Genomic DNA, 17753 nt, shown 5'->3' on the forward strand with positions numbered 1-17753 from the left:
ACCCTGTATCCTGTCTGCTACCGTTCCTTATCTATCCGTACTGCAAAGAAGCTTTTAGAAACTGGAAATGCTCCCTTCGTTACCTTACTTAAACCATGGTTTCAGTCGACCGATATTCGTCTGCCGTCGAACAGTTGCTCGAGGTTCGTCGCCAAAAAATGACAGTGACGCGCATCACGAACCAAAAGAGAAGATCGCAGTTATAAGTAAACGACGTAAGATTCGAAACAAGCGAAGCTCCTTCAGCCTCAACCTAGATAAGCTAGGGAAGCCAGAGAAAGCACTAAGAAGGCAACTCGCAAGGAGGTATTAGACTGCGCATCGACAGAGAAGCTTATAAAAACAAATAAGCCAAGCAACGCTGAGGTGCTGGGAGAAAGAAGAGAACATTCAAGGCAGGGCGTACGCTACCATGACGTAGCCCGACGAGAAAACAAATAGAGAGAATCAGGTACCCACAACCAGGCTCACCACGGCGCCTTCCCCTTTCCCTTCCCCTTTCCGCTACTCAAGCGCGGACTGAGCGCCGGAAAAGCATCTTCATTCGCTTCCACCTCCTTCCTACTCGCCTCCTCTGCAAGGCTGAGCTGCAGCGCGAACTCTAGATCGTCCATCTCTGCATCCTTGCTTGACCCGGACGCGCCACCTGCTCTGCCAGCTGGCTTTGGACTACCATTCTTCTTACTCTTTGCGTACTTCACTGGGATGTCCCACTCCTCGTCCAGAGCCGGCGAGTCAGAGCCGTAGATGCCGGACGCGGGGCTGTCTTGTAAAGAGAGGCGGATGGCTTCGGCAATATCAGCGTCAAGCTCGGGGTCGATAGCCATGGTGGGCGAGCTAGACTGCGCAATGCTGGGCTCAGGCGTCGCGGTGTCGCTGCTGATGGCATAGCTGCTTTCGCTTTCTCTGCGCTTAGCCTCGTCCGCCTGTGCGGCTTCCTGTGAAAGCATCGTGGCGTAAGCCAGAGCTTCCTCTTCGCTGCCCAAAAGGTCGACGCCGAAGCGGCCAGCGAGGCGATCGGCCTGTTTGCGACGCTCCACCGTCTCCCGTTCGAGCTCATGCTTCTCATTGTCAATGTAATTTTTCAGGTTGAGGCGCGTCGCGCCAACGACGCGCTCGCCCACATTGTTGCTTCCGCGTTCACCACGGCGGAGACGGCGTTTGCTGCTCTTGTATTGGTCGGCAGCGGAGGAACTGTAACTCCAGTAGCGAATTTGGTTGCCAACAGACACTGCTCCGCGCAAGACTGTTGGGTCGGGGTCGAGTACAATAGCACCGGCCGCATACATGTTCACACCGATGCCCTGGATCGAAGCTTGGGCCTGTTGGATGCGCCTACGAGCGCGGGTAGCATGGCGGGAGTGCAGTGTACGAACGGGTTTGGGATCTGAAGCCAAAGGGTCCCAGGCTTGGACCAATCCGTCGTAGCCACCAATCACGACGTGCAATGCTGTCAGAGCAAGGCAACTGATCTCAGGCGATTGAGTGTAGATAATCCGAACAGGATGAAGACTATTCGGATATTCGGCGCTTCGCGAAACGGGAGCGCGTAGATCCCACAAAAGGACTTCGCCAGTCTTCGTACCGGCTGCAACAAAGCGAGCACGTTGGCCGGGAATATCTGAAGGAGACGCCGATTGACTGGCCACTGACATAGGCGAAGCATAAGGTGAAGAGGTTGTCGACGCAGCCGAGAAACCCAGAGCGGGATCCTCTGAAAGAGTCATTGTAGCAAAGGTAGAGCAGTCGATGGCAGTAGTAGCAATTTGGAGAACCTTTAAGCCGCCGAAGGTCAGATCGGATGTTCTCCACTCTTCGACAAGATTGGACCGCTCAGGAGAGCTGTTGTCGGATGCGTAAGATTGGCTTCGCAATCGATGGGGGAGCCGCTGCTGTTGAACAAAGTCAGGAGTAGTGGCACCAGACCCGCCGAATAGTGACGCAGATTTAGACGCCTGCTGAGAAGCAAATCGAGTAGAGGTGGTGCTCTCCTTGGTAGTCTCACGAGCCTTCCAGCGCGTGAACCGAGTGAGCTTGGTGACATCCCCCTCTTCAAGCCCACACTCGACAACGACCATGGCTTCTCCCGCAAAGTTGCCATCATCGCCTGCGAAGTCAACCTCAAGACGCCTACGCATATCCCAACCAAGGCACGTTTTGCGGAACTCCTTGGGTGTCTTGGAAATGAACTTGTGAATTTCTCTCGTTTCAGCAAGGACTTGATCTTTGCTCAAGCACATGCCGTCCCAAGAGCTTCTCGGCGAGTAGCTTCCGTCCATTTCCACGTCCTTGTAAGGATCTGGCCTCGCAGTCCGTCTGCTGGGTTCGACGATGTTCCAGTGGACGCTGCGACCAGTGAGCCAAGCAAGATATTCAGGGTAGTACTCGTTGAGTCGGCCCTTTGGAGCTTGGCTCCTGGTGGGGAACTTGGTCAGATAGAACAATTCGCCCAACGCGTTGAGAGCCACAGCCCAGATACGATTCTGAGCTTGGCGCTGATGAGAGTAATTATCGTCAACAGCAATTGCTACGATTGGAACGCCTGGACTGAGCACCCAGCGAGCGACGAGGTCGCCGCGCTGAACACGGGCACCACGAAGGCCATCCGATCCAAGGCTGCATGCTGATATGACACCGGCTGCAGAGCCCATGAGGACTCCGATCAAACCATCAGTCAGGGTGGGAATGGCATTTGATTTAGCGATCCAGACACTGCAAATGGCGCCGCCGTCCACTCCAAGCTTAGGTATGCCGGCTTCAGGCATCGAGAAATCGGTGGGCTCGGCGATGAAGCGGCCTCGCTGCTCATCGGTGGCTCGGTAGTAGCAAGACCCTTCGGCACAGCCCTGGCCATATACCATGCCATATTGCTGAGACACATCCATAACATTCGGTCGACCGACTACTTCGCCAGATCCTAAGCCCCACTCAGCGACACCAGGGAAGCGTTCGGAGAATTGGGCGTAGAAGTTGGGGTCGCTCTGGCCCCAAGGATCGACCTTCGTGATGGTGGGGTCACTGCTGGTGCACATGCCGACGTCGTCTGCTCCGTGAATCAAGCGAGGAACTCGTTTGTTCAACCCCCCTGTACCGAACGTAGCGTGCAGGTGGTTGATAGTGGTGTACGTGAAGGCATTGTACATGTTGACCGGGGCGTTGTTCTGCGGTTGTCCGGAGCGAGCAGCAGTCACAGGTTCGATCTGGACGGGCTTACCCCTGGCCAGCGAGCGCAGCAATCGGGTGCGCAGTATGTATTCGCTACGCCACGAAGATAGCGCAGTGAGACGTGTGAAGGCACGCTTCTCCGAGCGGAAGCTATCACCCGCTTCCTCAAGAGCCAATCGCACATCCTCGTCGACAAGAGCTGTAGGCCCCGGGAAGTAGCGATTGAAGGCTTCACGCCAGGCATGAGGGGTCGTGACGAGGCCATTGAAGCGTTTTGAGACAAGCGACACGGCGGCAAGGTCGTGCGGAGACAGGTGGGAGAGAGCGTGAGTCAAGACTTCTGTGTGGGTGTCAGACATGGATTTGCAGGTGCCGCACCGTGTGTTGACTCACCATTCGGCAGCTTCGCAAGTGGACAGCTCTTGTCGTCAGGTTTCCTCGCAGACTTGATGACCTCAAATACTGGACCATGAGGCCGTTTCTTAGGCGACTGGACTAATGCATTCTCATATTCCGTGATTCTGTTTCGGGGCGGGGGACTCGCGCGGCTCAGTCGAGTGGCGTCGGGGTCGCGGTCGCGACTTGATTCGCGCGACGCGTGCTCATCAGCGGTGCCTGCAGACACAGGCTCTCCCGACTCCCCATGGTGGTGAGAGAGTGGGAAGAGCTGCTGGTCGCGATCCTGAGGGCCATGCTGGGAGGTGATGGCGGGGTGTTCGGGGGTAAGTGGTGGGGACAGCGTGTTCTGGGAAGCGTGTAGAGGCTCTGGTTGCATAAAATTGAGGAAGCGGGAGGCGGATGTTCGCGATAGACTGAGCTCAGAGATGCTGCTCAGTCGAGTGATATGTGTGTCTTGCGCGTGGTTCAGGGGTCGTGATGGTGTGGCCGGGCGCCTTCTCTCATGAAGTTTTGGAGATAGCTGTGCCAAGACAACCGATTGATGACGCGCTGCGCGCTCCAATCAGTCCACCCACGAGTTGAGCTTGTCACTAGCTCCTGACTTCGCGCGATGCAAGTCTTGCTGGGCTCGACTGCCTCGAAGTCTTCAAGGCAGTGGTCAATCGATCATATCAGCCCAACTGTGAGTTTACAATTACGACTCTCGGCAATGACGACTACATCAAGGAGCTTGGACTCGACAACGCGAACAATCAGTCACTGCTCGGCAAGCACAACATCAAAAGTTGTACTGTGTAGACATTTGCTGAGCAAAAGTTGACACAGTGTACACATTACTACTACACAAGTGGTAGCTCATCTTGGTATTGCTCAGCGGCCTTCCGCCACATGCTTGAGCGAAGTATGCAGGCCCCACCACACCCTCTAGTCTCCATCAGATGAACTCGTCCATCAACAAATCCCAATTTTTAATAATAGCTTGCCTATGAGTTGACGTGTGGGTCTTTCGCAGCTGTCAAGGTAAGATTGGAGAAGAAATTCCCCACCTGCATAGCATCGTCCGAGAAGAAACCATTAAGTCAAAATCCAATCCGAGATGAAGAGATCTGTGAGCATGCGGACCCATGGTTTCCTGGCCCATACATGGATGGCCGTTTGAGTTAGAGATTGGGTAGCCCTTAGCTGGTCAGTTGTCTATTTCGACTTGGTCCGGAAGTGGCACTTTGTTGGAGTCAACCGTGGAAATGCTGGATGGACTACGAATAGACGGCCGCGGTACCTCGTGCGTGGGAAACATCATGTCATCCATAGCTCTTCTTTTGCCTTTGCCGTTTCGTGATAACTCCACCGTAGCTGCCTTCCCAGTTTCTCCCAATGGTTGCACTCCGCGACGAGACTCAACTTTCTCTTGTGCTCTCTGCAATCTCATCGGCATGTTCGCTTTCAGATCATCAATGGCAGTTTGGACCGTCTCGCAAACAAATCAACCCCATTCATCAGCAAAAACTTCTTCGATGGAAGCTGCAAGAGGATGTTGGAGCTGATCGATCACGGTAGGCCTTGCATCTATGACGCAATATCAGATAAGCTCTCCTTCACCCGCTCACGTCTAGGACAAGGCTCTTCCGCATTCAGATGGACTTCTAGTCGTTGATTCCATAGCAACACCTCTTGGCATCGAGGACATTCCAGTACGTGCTTTTGCCAGTGGCCCCTTTTTAAGTGTTGACTATACCTTGTTAGCTTGCTTACTTGAGAGCTTGGGCATTGAACAGAGTGTCTCACACAAGTCGAGTCATGTTAGGAAAACCCGAAGCGCTACTGCATGCTTGGTGGAAGTATTGGTCTGGGTCGTGACAATAAAAGGGGCATCTCAAACCTCTGATGCGGTTGGAAGATGATTTTGTGCTCTTCTTCTGTGGACTCCTCATCACCATCGCCCTCCTCATCGCTACCATAGGAACCTCGACCTTCGTGAATGCTCGAGAAGTGCCTGCGGAGCTAAAAGAAAATGGGGCCAAACTGAATGCGAACGGTGGCTCTGGAGGTATTGTCGTCTCAACCACGTCAGCAACGTAGGACATCGAATTTTGGTATGCTATACTGGGAAGTATGTGCGTCTCTGTGTTCCAGCCTTGCGAGTCGGACTACAACCCCTGTAACTCCTTGTGGGTGAGCGTTCTTTGCGCTGGGATCCAGTAACTCTGCGTTCCATGGTCTTCGCCGGGTTGAATTGAGGCGTCCGGCCCGAGATACCTCTAGATGTCGGCACATATGACTTCTTCCGCGATGCCTTCGCCGGGAACAAACCATCGGTTTGGTGACGCCACCATGGACCAGGCCGAATATAATTCCTGCCGTACTGGCACGCTGGGAATATTGTAGACTGCCCAATACGAAGCACATTGTGAGCGAAGTCAGCTCAAATTCGAAAGTTGTGGAGTAGGAATGGATCTTTAGGATGACCCTGAGTACAGCCCTGATATTCCGGTTGTCAATTGCAATATATGTGGACACGTGACAGCACAAATGTGTTTCTCGCGTCTGTGTGGATCGGTTTGGATAGATTATAAAAGAGGCTGTGCAAGGTTCCCAGTTTGAATTCTCCAACTGCGAGGCTGGATGCTTTCATAGAGCATTTTATTCATCTTCGAAATATTTCAATTCAAAGCGAATCGCATCGGGTTGAACAGTCGTTGAGATGGTCGCACCGGAATAAGTAAATGATGTAGTAGTTTGAGTTGCTTCGACTGGATGATCTACAACACTGTCCGCGTAGGGGATGTACCGGCTCAAGAGCGGTCAGACTCCTTCGCCGCAACAGAGACCCACTGACACTTTCGGTTCCCTGGTCCAACTTTAAACCATTCTCTGGACCCTTTCGATGGCTCATATAGCGGCCGAGGGTACACTCTACACCAGACCACTTTTCCAGCTTTGGGATCCATGACTACAGAATAATGTGTACTCTCGTTCGTGGTTGTCCAGGTGCACAACCACTGGATGATCTCTGTGCGTGTCGGAAGGAGATTGGCTTCCTTGTCCACCTGCGCTGAATTCTGGCGTAGGGCCCTAGCAGACCGACGTTGTGATGCCCTGTTCATCTTCATCTTCGTCTCATATTGCTTCGTAATGCATCCGAGCCTCTCACGACTCTCATCTAAGATTTCGTCAAGAGTATGAACCGCTCTTCTTACAATATCCACATCTTCAGTGACCACTGGAATCGGCTTGGGTTCCACTCCATGATCGTTTAAATCGTGGTTCGTCCGAACGATGAAGGTGTCAGATCGGTCGGTCAAAGCTGTGCTATAGTCCTTTTCCATGGTTATTGTAGAATGGCCATCGCTGAATATGAGATAAGCAGCTGTTGTGTGTCGTTTCGCGATATTATCGATAACCAGCTCCAAGGCCGACTGTCCTACTCCCATGGACCGATAATCTGCAAGTAAATGATGTCGCAAAATGCTTGCTATCGAAGGACGACGACCAAGCAATACCATCAGGTGATGAAGATAGAAGCGTACTTGATCTTTTGTACTTGTAGCATCGTGGACCGCTCGAAAATTGAGCGACAGACTCAGTCCTGGTCTCACGCCCGTGAGGACGCCAACAAAACCAATGTATGTTATAGACGATGCAAGAACGGTGTCCGGTTGCGACGACTTGCTCCGGATAAAGTCGAGCTGGACGACGACTTCTCTCAGGGGATCCATGGTCCAGTCCAGGGTTCGAAAGTGGAGCATCTTCGCAGACGATCGAGGTTGACTATCCTCTTGGCTGAGGACGCCACCAGAAGTGCAGCCCATAAGAAGATCTAGGAGGACATTGAAAGCGACTAACAAGTACATCGGAAGACCTGTCACTTCGGCAATGCCCTTCAACTCTTCCGTTTCTTCTGAGCTGCGAACCTGGCGTAAGAAAACTTGTGATAACATATGGAGAGGTTTGATCAACCTCCAGGGGACACCGTAATCGAGTAGCAATTCATCGAGGAGACTTGCTAAAGAGCGTAATTTGTCCGCTTGACTACGCGCGAGAGATTTGTATCGCTCCCTTGGAGGCAGAGACAGGTCAATCACCGTCCTTGGTGGCATCACGCAGACAGGCTCATCGGCTCCGTGAATATCCATTTTTGAGGTCGCAGTGATTATTGACGGTGGAAAGTAGAGGCTAGGCATCGCTGATGGGTTCTCGACAGCCAGGCAGCAGTCTGCTCAAGGACACTGTCCAAGGAGAATCTTTGATATGCAAATGCAGAAGTTCATCGTTTGTGATAGTTGTCCGTCCAAGTCAGAGCAGATAAAATAAGTAAGCTGACAGTGCGTTTAAAAAATTATATCTGGTCTGATTGCACTTAAACAACATGGAAAATATATTGATTGCTTCTGGTTGAGATGCCTGAACCACGGGAGGCGTGCGCAACTATGTGCAACGTGGCCCGGCTCTTGAACATGTAGAAGTGAGACTCGCTGTACGGTCGTTTCTCGCAACCATCTATCATGCCCACTGGGTGATAGTTGCGCACTTCCTGTGCCATAAAGACGCGGATGCTAGGCAATAGTAGCGCGCCTTCATGTTGCAAAGTCACGTGACGCTAACGGCGGACGCTAGCGGCGATACCCAATAGTTCGGAAACAGCTCCAGAGAGCTTTCCGACAACACCACAACGCATTACCCCCACACCTCTCGCCATGGGAGACAAGATGGAGGGTGTAGTCCCCAGCGGCGGCGCGGTTGATCCCAAGTACGGGGTTCCAATTGAAACGTATGTCCCTTAAATATGCTGTCGCTAAGGCGCTAACTTTGTCGCAGCATCTACGTGAGTTGCACCTGCTGCCAGCATGCAGCTCACATTGCACCTCGTGGCTCATGCTAACGTAGCAAGGTCAACAATCTTGAGGAGCGTATCAACATCGACTACCTCAAGAAAGCCCTCGACGTCATCTTCAAGCACTACGGCACCATTCTCGAAATCGTTGCGAAGAGCAGCCTGAAGCGCAAGGGCCAGGCCTTCATCGTCTTCGACAGCGAGAAATCCGCCTTAGATGCTGTCGAGGAGATGGATGGCTTCGAGCTCTTTGGCAAGACCATGAAGGTCGCGCGCGCGAAGACTCACAGCGATGAGACAGTGAAGAGGAAGGCGCCCGAGGTATTCGACGAGCACAAGCGCAAGCGTCTCACCCAGAAAGGTACCGTGGTCTTCCGATGCGAAGTTTCCGTTCGTGTTGCTGACATGTCACAGACTTCAAGCGTGCGCAGGAGGATGCGAAGGCGCAGGCCAACCCTGCGGCTGCCGCCGAGAAGCCGCGCGCAAGCAAGCCAGGAGCCGCCGCCTTGATTCCGGACGAGTACGTGCGACCGAACAAGACTCTCTTCGTGCAGAACATCCCCTACGAGACCGAGGAGGCCGACCTCACTGCTATCTTCGAGCGCTTCGAAGGCTTCAAGGAGGTGCGCTACGTCAAGATGAGGGCGGTCGCTTTCGTCGAGTTCGAAAACGAGCAGTTCTCCATTACCGCCAAGGAGCAGACGGCGGATGCTCGCGTCGGAAAGGACCAAAAGCCCCTCAAGGTCTCATACCAGCGGACGTAGGTTATTGCATGTGGATTAGGCGTTGATTCTCCGCAGCCAGAATGCTGTGATGATGCTATTATGATACCATAACTCAATACAGGGTCTTTCAACTATATAGTCTTGCCATATCTGCCAGAATATGTACTCACGCACATCTAGGGATGATGAAGTCAAGGCAGTTGTTTCCCAGCCCGTGTACCCCAGTAGCGACAAATGGAAGGATCCCCGAACAATTGAAGATCTCCGCAACGTCAGGATCTATCTTGAGGAGAAGGCCAAGCACGCGGCCAGGAACGCTTTCCACCATCCCCCGGCCAGGAGGTACATTGTACGGAATGCGTCATGGGTTGTCGACCGTGGTGAGCACGATCCCACCGTGTTTCAGCCGCCGCATCGTCAGCACCATTCGCGCCGTCACTACTAAACTGGTATCACACGTTATCCCCTAGAAGATAACGTCTTCGTTTTCTTGATCACCCAGTAAGTCGTGCGTCTCCGCCTCTGAGGCAGCATTGCCCTTTTCCTCTGCCTCAGCGTCCTTCTTTGATGCCTCGCGCTCAGCGTCCGCTTCGGCGGCGTCCCTCTGCTTCTTGCCGGACACCTTCTTCAGCCTGTAGAACTCTTCTCGGTCGAGCTCGTCGAGTTCCGAGTTGATGTACTTGATGGTGTTTTCGGTTCGCGGTATGATAACGTGCTCACTGTTGATTGTCAGGGCATGGATTTTGGCGTTGAAGGATGGAAGATACCCACATCGCATTGACGCGACGGTTCACGACTTTGATCACTTCGTCTAATATGACAAAGGCAGTTTGCAAACTTGCCAATTCTACCAATGTCTCCACTGCCCTTGCATATGTCTCGCGTGACCTCTGCACCTGTTGACCGCCCTTGCCCAAACCAGTGAGTGCAAAGTCGTTGGCGCTGTCGGAGGTATAGCTCTCGAACTGGGGAAGGAAGACACCCGAGACGTTCTCCTGCTTGGTGCGAACGCGGAACCGTGCCTGCTTGGCCGACTCCTGGACCTGGTAGCCAATGTCACCGCCAACGGCGTAAGTGACCTCGGCGAGGGAGAAGGCAGCAATCTGCATCACGCGGCCCATCTTGCGCTTGGCCTCATCGATGCGGCGGGTGATCTCTGGGGGAGGATTTTAGCTGCAACGAACATAGGACACATGTGTGGCATGGTCGTACCTCGGAAGCGTCTGTGAGAGGGGAGTTAGCAGGGGTGCTGTGCGACGGGTGCCATGACGACGGGGAGGGCGTACTTTGTGAGTGCCTCGCTCTTGCGCTTCAGCAGGTCGTGGCCGGTCTGGGCACCCTTGAGCTTCGTCTTCATCAACCCCAGCGACTGGCGCGTGGGGAAGACGGCCTCTCTCGCCTGATGGTGGCGTCAGTGGTGCTGCAGCGTAGCTATCTTGATGCAGCGGCGACGTACCCCGCTGCCTGACATGGCGAGATGCTGGGCCGACCGAGTAACGGAGTGGAGTAGCGGACGGAGAATGCACGGGAACTCAGGTCGCAGCGTTGGGGCGCGGAATGGCTGTGGGATCGGGGCGTCGCAGCGTTGGTGAACTGCACGGTGCTGCTAATGACGGCACAGCTCAGACGCTTTAGCAGCTGCACGGCTACGGCTGCAGTAGGCCGCCGAGCGTTGCTGCTGTTGGCGCCATGTTTGGGGCACGGACCACGCTGCTGACCGCCCGTCCGAAGTGCTCCCTCAGATTCTTGACCTCGTCTCCACCTTCGACGGCCACCTCGAGCACGCACGATTCCCTCGCCCTTGCCCTCCGCGGGCTCTCCTACGCCTTTGCCGGCGACACAATGCCCGGCGAGCTGCTCCGCACCGTGACGGCGAGCCTCTCGCGGCCGCCCAAGCGCAAGATGGAGCGCTCCAGCGACCTCTTTCTCATCAACGACCAGGATGTCGCGTACGAGCAGGACATCCAGCGCAATCCCGGCAGCGTCAAGCCGTGGCTGGACTACTACGGCTTCAAGAAGTCGCGCGGCAGCCTGCTGGAGCAGGCGTTTGTGCTCGAGCGCGCGTGCACCACGCTGCCGCGCTCCTACAAGCTCTGGAAGCTCTACCTCGAGCTGCGCACCAAGCACCTCGAGAAGAAGAACCCCGCCAAGTACGCGCCGCACTACGTCAAGGTCAATGCCCTGTTCGAGCGCGCCCTCGTGCTGCTCAACAAGATGCCGCGCATCTGGGAGATGTACCTCAACTTCCTCATGCAGCAGCCCCTCGTCACCACCACCCGCCGCACCTTCGACCGCGCCCTGCGCGCACTCCCCCTGACGCAGCACAACCGCATCTGGGCGCTCTACAGGCCCTTCGCCACCTCTGCGTCCGGGGAAACGGCCGTCAAGATATGGCGGCGCTACATGCAGATACACCCGGAAGATGCGGAAGATTTCATCGAGCTGCTCAAGGACATGCGCAAGTACACAGAGGCCGTCAAAAAGTACATGGAGATTCTTAACAACCCCAAGTTCAAGAGCAAGGAGGCAAAGGGACCCTTCCAGTTCTGGACTGAGATGATTGATCTACTCATCGACCACGCCAAGGATATCGAAACCGGCGACGACAGCGGCATTGATGTCGAGAAGATTATCAGGAGTGGCATCTCCAAATTCCCTGATCAGCGTGGTATCTTGTGGGTCGGACTCGCGCGCTATTGGATGAACAAGAACGAGTACGAAAAAGCTCGCGATGTCTTCGAGGAGGGCATCACCACCGTCATGACGGTCCGCGACTTCTCCGTGGTCTTCGACACATACATAGAGGCCGAGGAGACCTTGATTGGAATTAAGCTGCAAGAGGCTGCTGCTCGGTCCGATAAGGAGAAAGTGGATCAAGACGCCGACGCCGATCTAGACATCCGGATGGTCCGCTTCGAGTCGCTAATGCAGCGGCGACCATTCCTATTGAACGATGTTATGCTAAGACAAAACCCGCATAATGTCATTGAATGGGAGAAGCGCGTCGCGTTGTGGGGCGACAACAGCAAAGAGGTGGTGCAGACGTACACCGACGCCATAGCCGCCATAAATCCCAAAAAGGCAGTCGGCAAGTTCCATGAGCTGTGGACTGCATACGCAAAATTTTACGAAGCCGGCGGGGATATTCAAAATGCCCGTGTTATCATGGAGAAAGCGGTAAAGGTGCCCTTCAAGTCGGTCGCCGAACTAGCCGAGATGTGGTGCGAGTGGGTTGAGATGGAGTTGCGCCACGAGAACTTTGACCGAGCTGTCGAGATTATCGCCAAGGCAACACAAGCCCCGAAGAGGTCTACCGTGGACTACTTCGACGAGTCGCTGACCCCGCAGCAAAGGGTACACAAGAGCTGGAAGTTGTGGAGTGTCTATCTTGATCTTGTGGAGAGTGTGAGCACACTGGAAGAAACCAAGAAGGTGTACGAGAGGGTATTCGAGCTTCGCATCGCCACGCCGCAGACCGTTGTCAATTACGCCAACCTTCTTGAAGAAAACAGCTATTTTGAAGATTCCTTCAAGGTCTACGAACGGGGATTAGATCTGTTCAGCTACCCTGTCGCATTCGAGATATGGAACCTGTATCTGACCAAAGCGGTCGATCGAAAGATCGGCATGGAGCGATTGAGAGATTTGTTTGAGCAGGCTGTGGAAGGGTGTCCGCCCAAGTTCGCAAAGGTGCTGTACCTTATGTACGGTGCTCTCGAAGAAGACCGCGGCTTAGCACGACACGCCATGCGCATCTACCAGCGTGCTACCGAGGCAGTCGCTGACGAAGACCGGATGGAGATGTTTAACTTCTACATCACCAAGTCGGCCTCCAATTTCGGACTCACATCCACACGCCCAATCTACGAACGCGCCATATCAGCGCTGCCTGACGGCGAGGCCAAGGAGATGTGTCTCAAGTTCGCCGAGATGGAAAGACGCTTGGGTGAAATCGACAGAGCCAGAGCTATCTATGGCCACGCGAGCCAGTTCTGCGATCCGAGGACCAGTCCAGAGTTCTGGAAGAAGTGGGAATCGTTCGAAGTTCAACACGGAAACGAGGACACTTACAAGGAAATGCTTCGGATCAAGCGGAGTGTTCAAGCTCAGTACAAGTATGTACCATCTCGACTTCTGTTTGTACCTCCAGCGCTAACAATATATAGCACCGATGTCAGTTTCATCGCCTCCCAGGCAGTCGCGCGAGGCCAGCAAAATGGAAACGGTGAGCACGTCAACGGCGATGCAGCAGAGGGCGAAGACGCTATGGCCGCCTTCGAACGTCAAGCAAAAGCTCCTTCCGGCTTCGTCGCTGCCAGCACAGGACCTCAGGGCGGCAACATCAAATCCGACGCCGCAGCTCCTGCCGCCAACCCAGACGCTATCGACCTCGACGATGATCTATGACGACTTTACGATCCTGCATAGACAGGCAAGAAGGCCCCTCTCTTTGTGCATTTTACGGCGTTCTCGGTATTACTTGCTCTTCACTTACTCTTCAGCTTTTGCTTGCTTGTGTAAATGTTTCTTTTCTGCCCCTGATGGGGATTGATTTCAATGTGCCAAGCACATATCTCGGGGTGGATACCTAGTTGCATACCCGGCGTTGATACCTGCGGACAGTTCAAAATGAAGGATAACAGTGGGCTGGACGAAGCTGGCACGAGGGATTTCTTTTGTCAGGTTGAGGAAAAAGACAGATCAACTGTACGGGACTTGATTGGGTTGTGCGACAGCGCGAGGCTCACACTTTGCTGCTGCGCACAGGACATGATGAGCAACCCGGACGCGCAATTTTCTTCTATCTGGATGTCATATATTGAAAGTTTGCCCCTCAAATTACTCAGAAGACTATCTCCTCATCAAAACCGCTCCTGCCGGGTGACACTAGTTGCTTGTGGTGCGGCACGCAAGATAAAATGAAACATGGCGCCACGATGCAAGCACTGCGCCTCGCTGACCCCGTTAGGCAGTTGACCCCATCGAGTGGGTGTTCCTAATAGATGACGGTAAGCGGCGCCTGTTGACCGGCAATGTATGCGGAATGAAGGTGCCGCGGTATCATTAGTACCCCTACTTCTAGACCAATCTCCTGCTGCAAGACGAGCACAACTCGGATTGGCGACGGAGCGCTGCCAACTCGCGTGATGTCATACCCGTCGCGTTTGTCCTCCACCGCTCAATACACAGCCAATAAGTGCGTGTTGCGTCCCATGCCGCGACGTGACAGGATAAATGCTACCAATTGCTGGAGCTGGGGGCTCGGGCATTGTGGCTGCTGCCTAGGCCTAGGCATGCATGCACAATGAGGAGCAAACGACTTGGTGTGATGCAATGATGTTATGTGAGTGGGTGTTGCGTACAGGATGCTTCTTCCGTTTGTCTTGGGTGGATATACCAGATGTCCTTCCATGCCTGTGGACTTTGTTTCATCAAGACAAAGCCTAGAAGACGACCCCGCACCGTTCTTCGACCTATTCCAACGAGATTTAAGGTGTGGAAAGCGAACAGCGAAGGCGACATAATATGGCTTCCAACAGCATGTCGTTGCTGGATGGAGTAGGTTGGTGCGCCCGCGCAGCACACACGATGACCGTATTCTGACACTCTCAGGCTACGACTCGTCTGCGGGCATCAACCAGACCGACAAGAACCCTACCGCCGCCCAGCATGAGGAAAAAGACAGTACGAGACGCATCCTTCGCATTGAACCTTTCTTCGACCGTGCCATTAATTCTCACACAGATACTTCCTCTGAAGATGCCACCAAGAAGGATACCAGCAGCGGCGATCCAGCCGACCCACAAGCCCAGCAACACCCCACACAAGATCGCCGTCTCAGCCGTGAATGGGATGCATCCAAGGTTCCGCCATCCCAGTTCCAGCGACCGCAGGGAAGTATCTTCGCTACGCCGAGTACTCGAGATGGGCATGTTGGAGGTGCAGACAGGGACCAGAAGTACTGGGATAAGATGAAGGAGAAGGTAGGGCGTGTAAGGCATCGTACATTTCTGGACGTAAGCTAATGTGGAATAGGGCTGGCTTCCTGGGAGCGACAAGAAGTGAGCCTTGTTTCGTGGGCAGCAAATGAATACGGCATGATTTCGTTTTTCGTGAAAACCAAACCCACGGGCCTAGCAGCTCCCTAGCTCTAGACTCCACGGAGTATTCGTGTATTGTAGCGTCCAGGAACAGCGTGCCAGATAACTTTATATATTGGATTCGGCCACTATACTGTCGAACTGTTGTGTCCGCGGTCCTGCTAACGTGCATGTCTCAGACTTCCTGTGTGTTGACCAATGAGAAGCGCGAAACTGCAACCTCTCGAGCACCTCATCCGCACCAGGAATGACGGTAGACCGTGCAACCTCACCACGCACACATCTACTCTCTCAAATATCCCAGATTGCCTAAGTCATCACAGAGACCCACATCATTCCCCATAAGTAACCCAAACGGGCCACTGTGCGACCAGATAGAGCAGTACGGCCCTCGTGATACGCACGCAATCGACGCGTCTATGGAGCAATTGCGATCGCTCACCGTTATAATCTGGAGTCGAGTGGGGCTTCGTGGCTACAGGTGTGCGTTTTTGATTTCCCCAGAAGATGTCTTCATTTAGATCGTCTGGTTCTACGACTTTCTATGGCACCTTCGCCTCATCCCGCTGCGTTTCCTCTGCCGTGGGTGCTGATGCAATCTTAGACAGCAAGCTTGAGCAAGAAATTCCAATATCTCGGCCCGCAGACCGGCCCATTGAGGATGAGAGTAGTGTTAAAGAGAAAGTGCCGTGGTGGTCGTACATCTGGGACCATGAGCCTGGCAGGACAGAGGAAGAGCGCAGATTCATTTCAAAGTTGGACGCATATCTGATTACCTTGCTGTCGCTGGGTTACTTCATCAAGAATCTGGACCAGACTAACATCGCGACTGCGTTCGTTAGCGGTATGAAGGAGGACCTGGAGATGAACGGGAACGAAGTCAACCTGATGGATACTGCGTGGACGGTGGGATACGTTCTTGGTCAGATTCCCTCTCAGGTACGATGGACACATGAGGCTCGTGTTTCTACTTACTCAGAATTCCTGTAGATCATCATCACCAAGGTGCGCCCGAGCATCTGGGTACCTAGCTGCGAGCTCGTGTGGACCCTGTTGACATTCTGTCTCGCAGCGGCAAAAACATCCAAACAAGTCATTGCCATCCGCTTTTTCGTCGGACTGGCGGAAAGCATCTTCTATCCGGCTGCACACACCATACTGGGATCGTGGTATAAGCCCTCGGAGCTAGGAAAGAGAGCGTGTATATTTCACGCGAGTTCGGCTGCAGCGGGCATGTTTTCAGGATACCTCCAAGCAGCGGTGTACAAAGGTCTCAACGGTGCACGTGGCTTTGCAGGTTGGCAATGGCTTTTTGTACGATCTGACTCCAGTGATTGGCATCAATATCATCATCATCTTGTTTACTGACGCTTTCTACAGATTATGGATGGGATCATCAGCGCGCCCATCTGCATCGCGGGGTTCTTCCTCCTTCCAGATCTGCCAGAGAATACACGCGCCTTCTACCTCAACGATAGCGACCGCACTCTCGCGAGGCAGCGCATGTTATCCGCCGGCCGCGCTCCCCGTACCCGTCTCGGCCGCTCGGCGTTCAAGCGCATCTTCGGAAGATGGCACGTCTACCTCCTAACCATCTTGTACATCATCTTCATCAACACAGGCCCTGGCGGCAGCGTGAATCCCTTCTCGCTCTGGCTCAAAAGCGAGCACTACTCTGTCGAAAACATAGTGCGTCAGCTCCAAACAGCACCGTGTAGTATCACACCAGCTAACGAGTCGCCAGAACATTATTCCAACCGCCGCCGCTGCCATCCAACTCGTCCTCACTGTCGTCTTCGCCATCATATCCGACGCTGTCCGCCGCCGCGCACCCATAATGACCCTCTCCACGCTGTTCGGCTTCTTCTCTGCCCTCTGCCTCGCTATCTGGCACATTCCCTCGGGCCTCAAGTGGGCCGCATTCTTCCTGCAGCGCGCATCGGTGCCCTACGGCCCGCTTAGCATGGCGTGGGCGAACGAGATCTGCGGAAAGGATGCGGAGGAGCGCGCGGTAGTTATTGGGATTATGAATAGTTTGGGTTACGCGTTTAATGCGTGGGTGCCGCTTGTGACGTATCCGGCAGGAGAGGCGCCGAGGTTCAAGAGGGGGTTTAGGTGGAGTGCTGGGGCATTTGTGATGCAGGGGGTTATTACCGGGTGCGTGGCGTGGATGTGGGAGAGGGAAAGGCGGCCGGAGGGCGGTAGAAAGCGCGTGGATGTAGAGGGCGTGGAACGGGGGGCTATGCTGGCTGAGGAATGAGGTAAGCGGCTGGAGGTGTTACTGGACATAACAGATGTCGTAAAAAATTCCTTCTGATAGTATTAGTGACAGGGAATATCATACTGACCCACAAGAAAAGGGTTCCTGCTTATGTTCGCGTTCGAACATGCGTCAGGCTAGTGATATTATGTTTCTGTTTGCTACTAATCAGGTAGGCGACGCATGGCAGCTCTGTATCACATGCGTCCTACCGATCTTCCAACTCGGGAACGTTGCTTCTTCTATCAGCCTCTACAGGCAGACCAGTGTCA

General features: G+C 53.9%; 6 protein-coding genes across 6 annotated transcripts; 3 read left to right on the forward strand and 3 right to left on the reverse strand.

The window, feature by feature from the left end:
- Positions 1–467: 467 nt before the first annotated feature.
- CC84DRAFT_1085002 (uncharacterized protein) lies at positions 468–3940 on the reverse strand (the record flags this gene model as incomplete). Its single annotated transcript, XM_018174079.1, has 2 exons — positions 468–3505; positions 3559–3940. The coding sequence occupies 2 exons, from the start codon at positions 3938–3940 to the stop codon at positions 468–470; spliced, it is 3420 nt and encodes a 1139-aa protein (XP_018040202.1).
- Positions 3941–6461: 2521 nt separating this feature from the next.
- Positions 6462–7658, reverse strand: CC84DRAFT_1044967 (uncharacterized protein; the record flags this gene model as incomplete). Its single annotated transcript, XM_018173410.1, has 1 exon — positions 6462–7658. A coding segment is annotated over one exon (1197 nt), but the record flags the coding sequence as incomplete, so codon positions are not given.
- Positions 7659–8224: 566 nt separating this feature from the next.
- On the forward strand, positions 8225–9333 carry CC84DRAFT_1160892 (U2 small nuclear ribonucleoprotein B). The gene is made up of 4 exons (XM_018177607.1): positions 8225–8332; positions 8380–8386; positions 8453–8756; positions 8810–9333. The coding sequence occupies exons 1-4, from the start codon at positions 8259–8261 to the stop codon at positions 9157–9159; spliced, it is 735 nt and encodes a 244-aa protein (XP_018040204.1). The 5' UTR covers positions 8225–8258; the 3' UTR covers positions 9160–9333.
- CC84DRAFT_1160894 (vacuolar ATP synthase subunit D) lies at positions 9174–10732 on the reverse strand. Its single transcript, XM_018177608.1, has 5 exons — positions 10577–10732; positions 10407–10519; positions 10333–10343; positions 9892–10276; positions 9174–9839 (listed from the first exon to the last, which is right to left on the reverse strand). The coding sequence occupies exons 1-5, from the start codon at positions 10589–10591 to the stop codon at positions 9587–9589; spliced, it is 777 nt and encodes a 258-aa protein (XP_018040205.1). The 5' UTR covers positions 10592–10732; the 3' UTR covers positions 9174–9586.
- Positions 10733–10878: 146 nt separating this feature from the next.
- Positions 10879–13981, forward strand: CC84DRAFT_1111550 (pre-mRNA-splicing factor syf1). The gene is made up of 2 exons (XM_018175284.1): positions 10879–13235; positions 13287–13981. Exons 1-2 carry the CDS (start codon positions 10963–10965, stop codon positions 13525–13527), a joined length of 2514 nt encoding a protein of 837 aa, XP_018040206.1. The 5' UTR covers positions 10879–10962; the 3' UTR covers positions 13528–13981.
- A 342-nt stretch (positions 13982–14323) lies between these two features.
- CC84DRAFT_1255787 (MFS general substrate transporter) lies at positions 14324–17481 on the forward strand (the record flags this gene model as incomplete). Its single annotated transcript, XM_018184569.1, has 8 exons — positions 14324–14683; positions 14734–14805; positions 14866–15104; positions 15157–15182; positions 15830–16160; positions 16212–16535; positions 16602–16910; positions 16966–17481. Exons 1-8 carry the CDS (start codon positions 14647–14649, stop codon positions 17479–17481), a joined length of 1854 nt encoding a protein of 617 aa, XP_018040207.1. The 5' UTR covers positions 14324–14646.
- Between the last annotated feature and the right edge of the window lie 272 nt (positions 17482–17753).

This window comes from Paraphaeosphaeria sporulosa, assembly GCF_001642045.1.
Source record: "Paraphaeosphaeria sporulosa strain AP3s5-JAC2a unplaced genomic scaffold CC84scaffold_2, whole genome shotgun sequence".
Taxonomy (NCBI): Eukaryota; Fungi; Ascomycota; class Dothideomycetes; order Pleosporales; family Didymosphaeriaceae; genus Paraphaeosphaeria; species Paraphaeosphaeria sporulosa.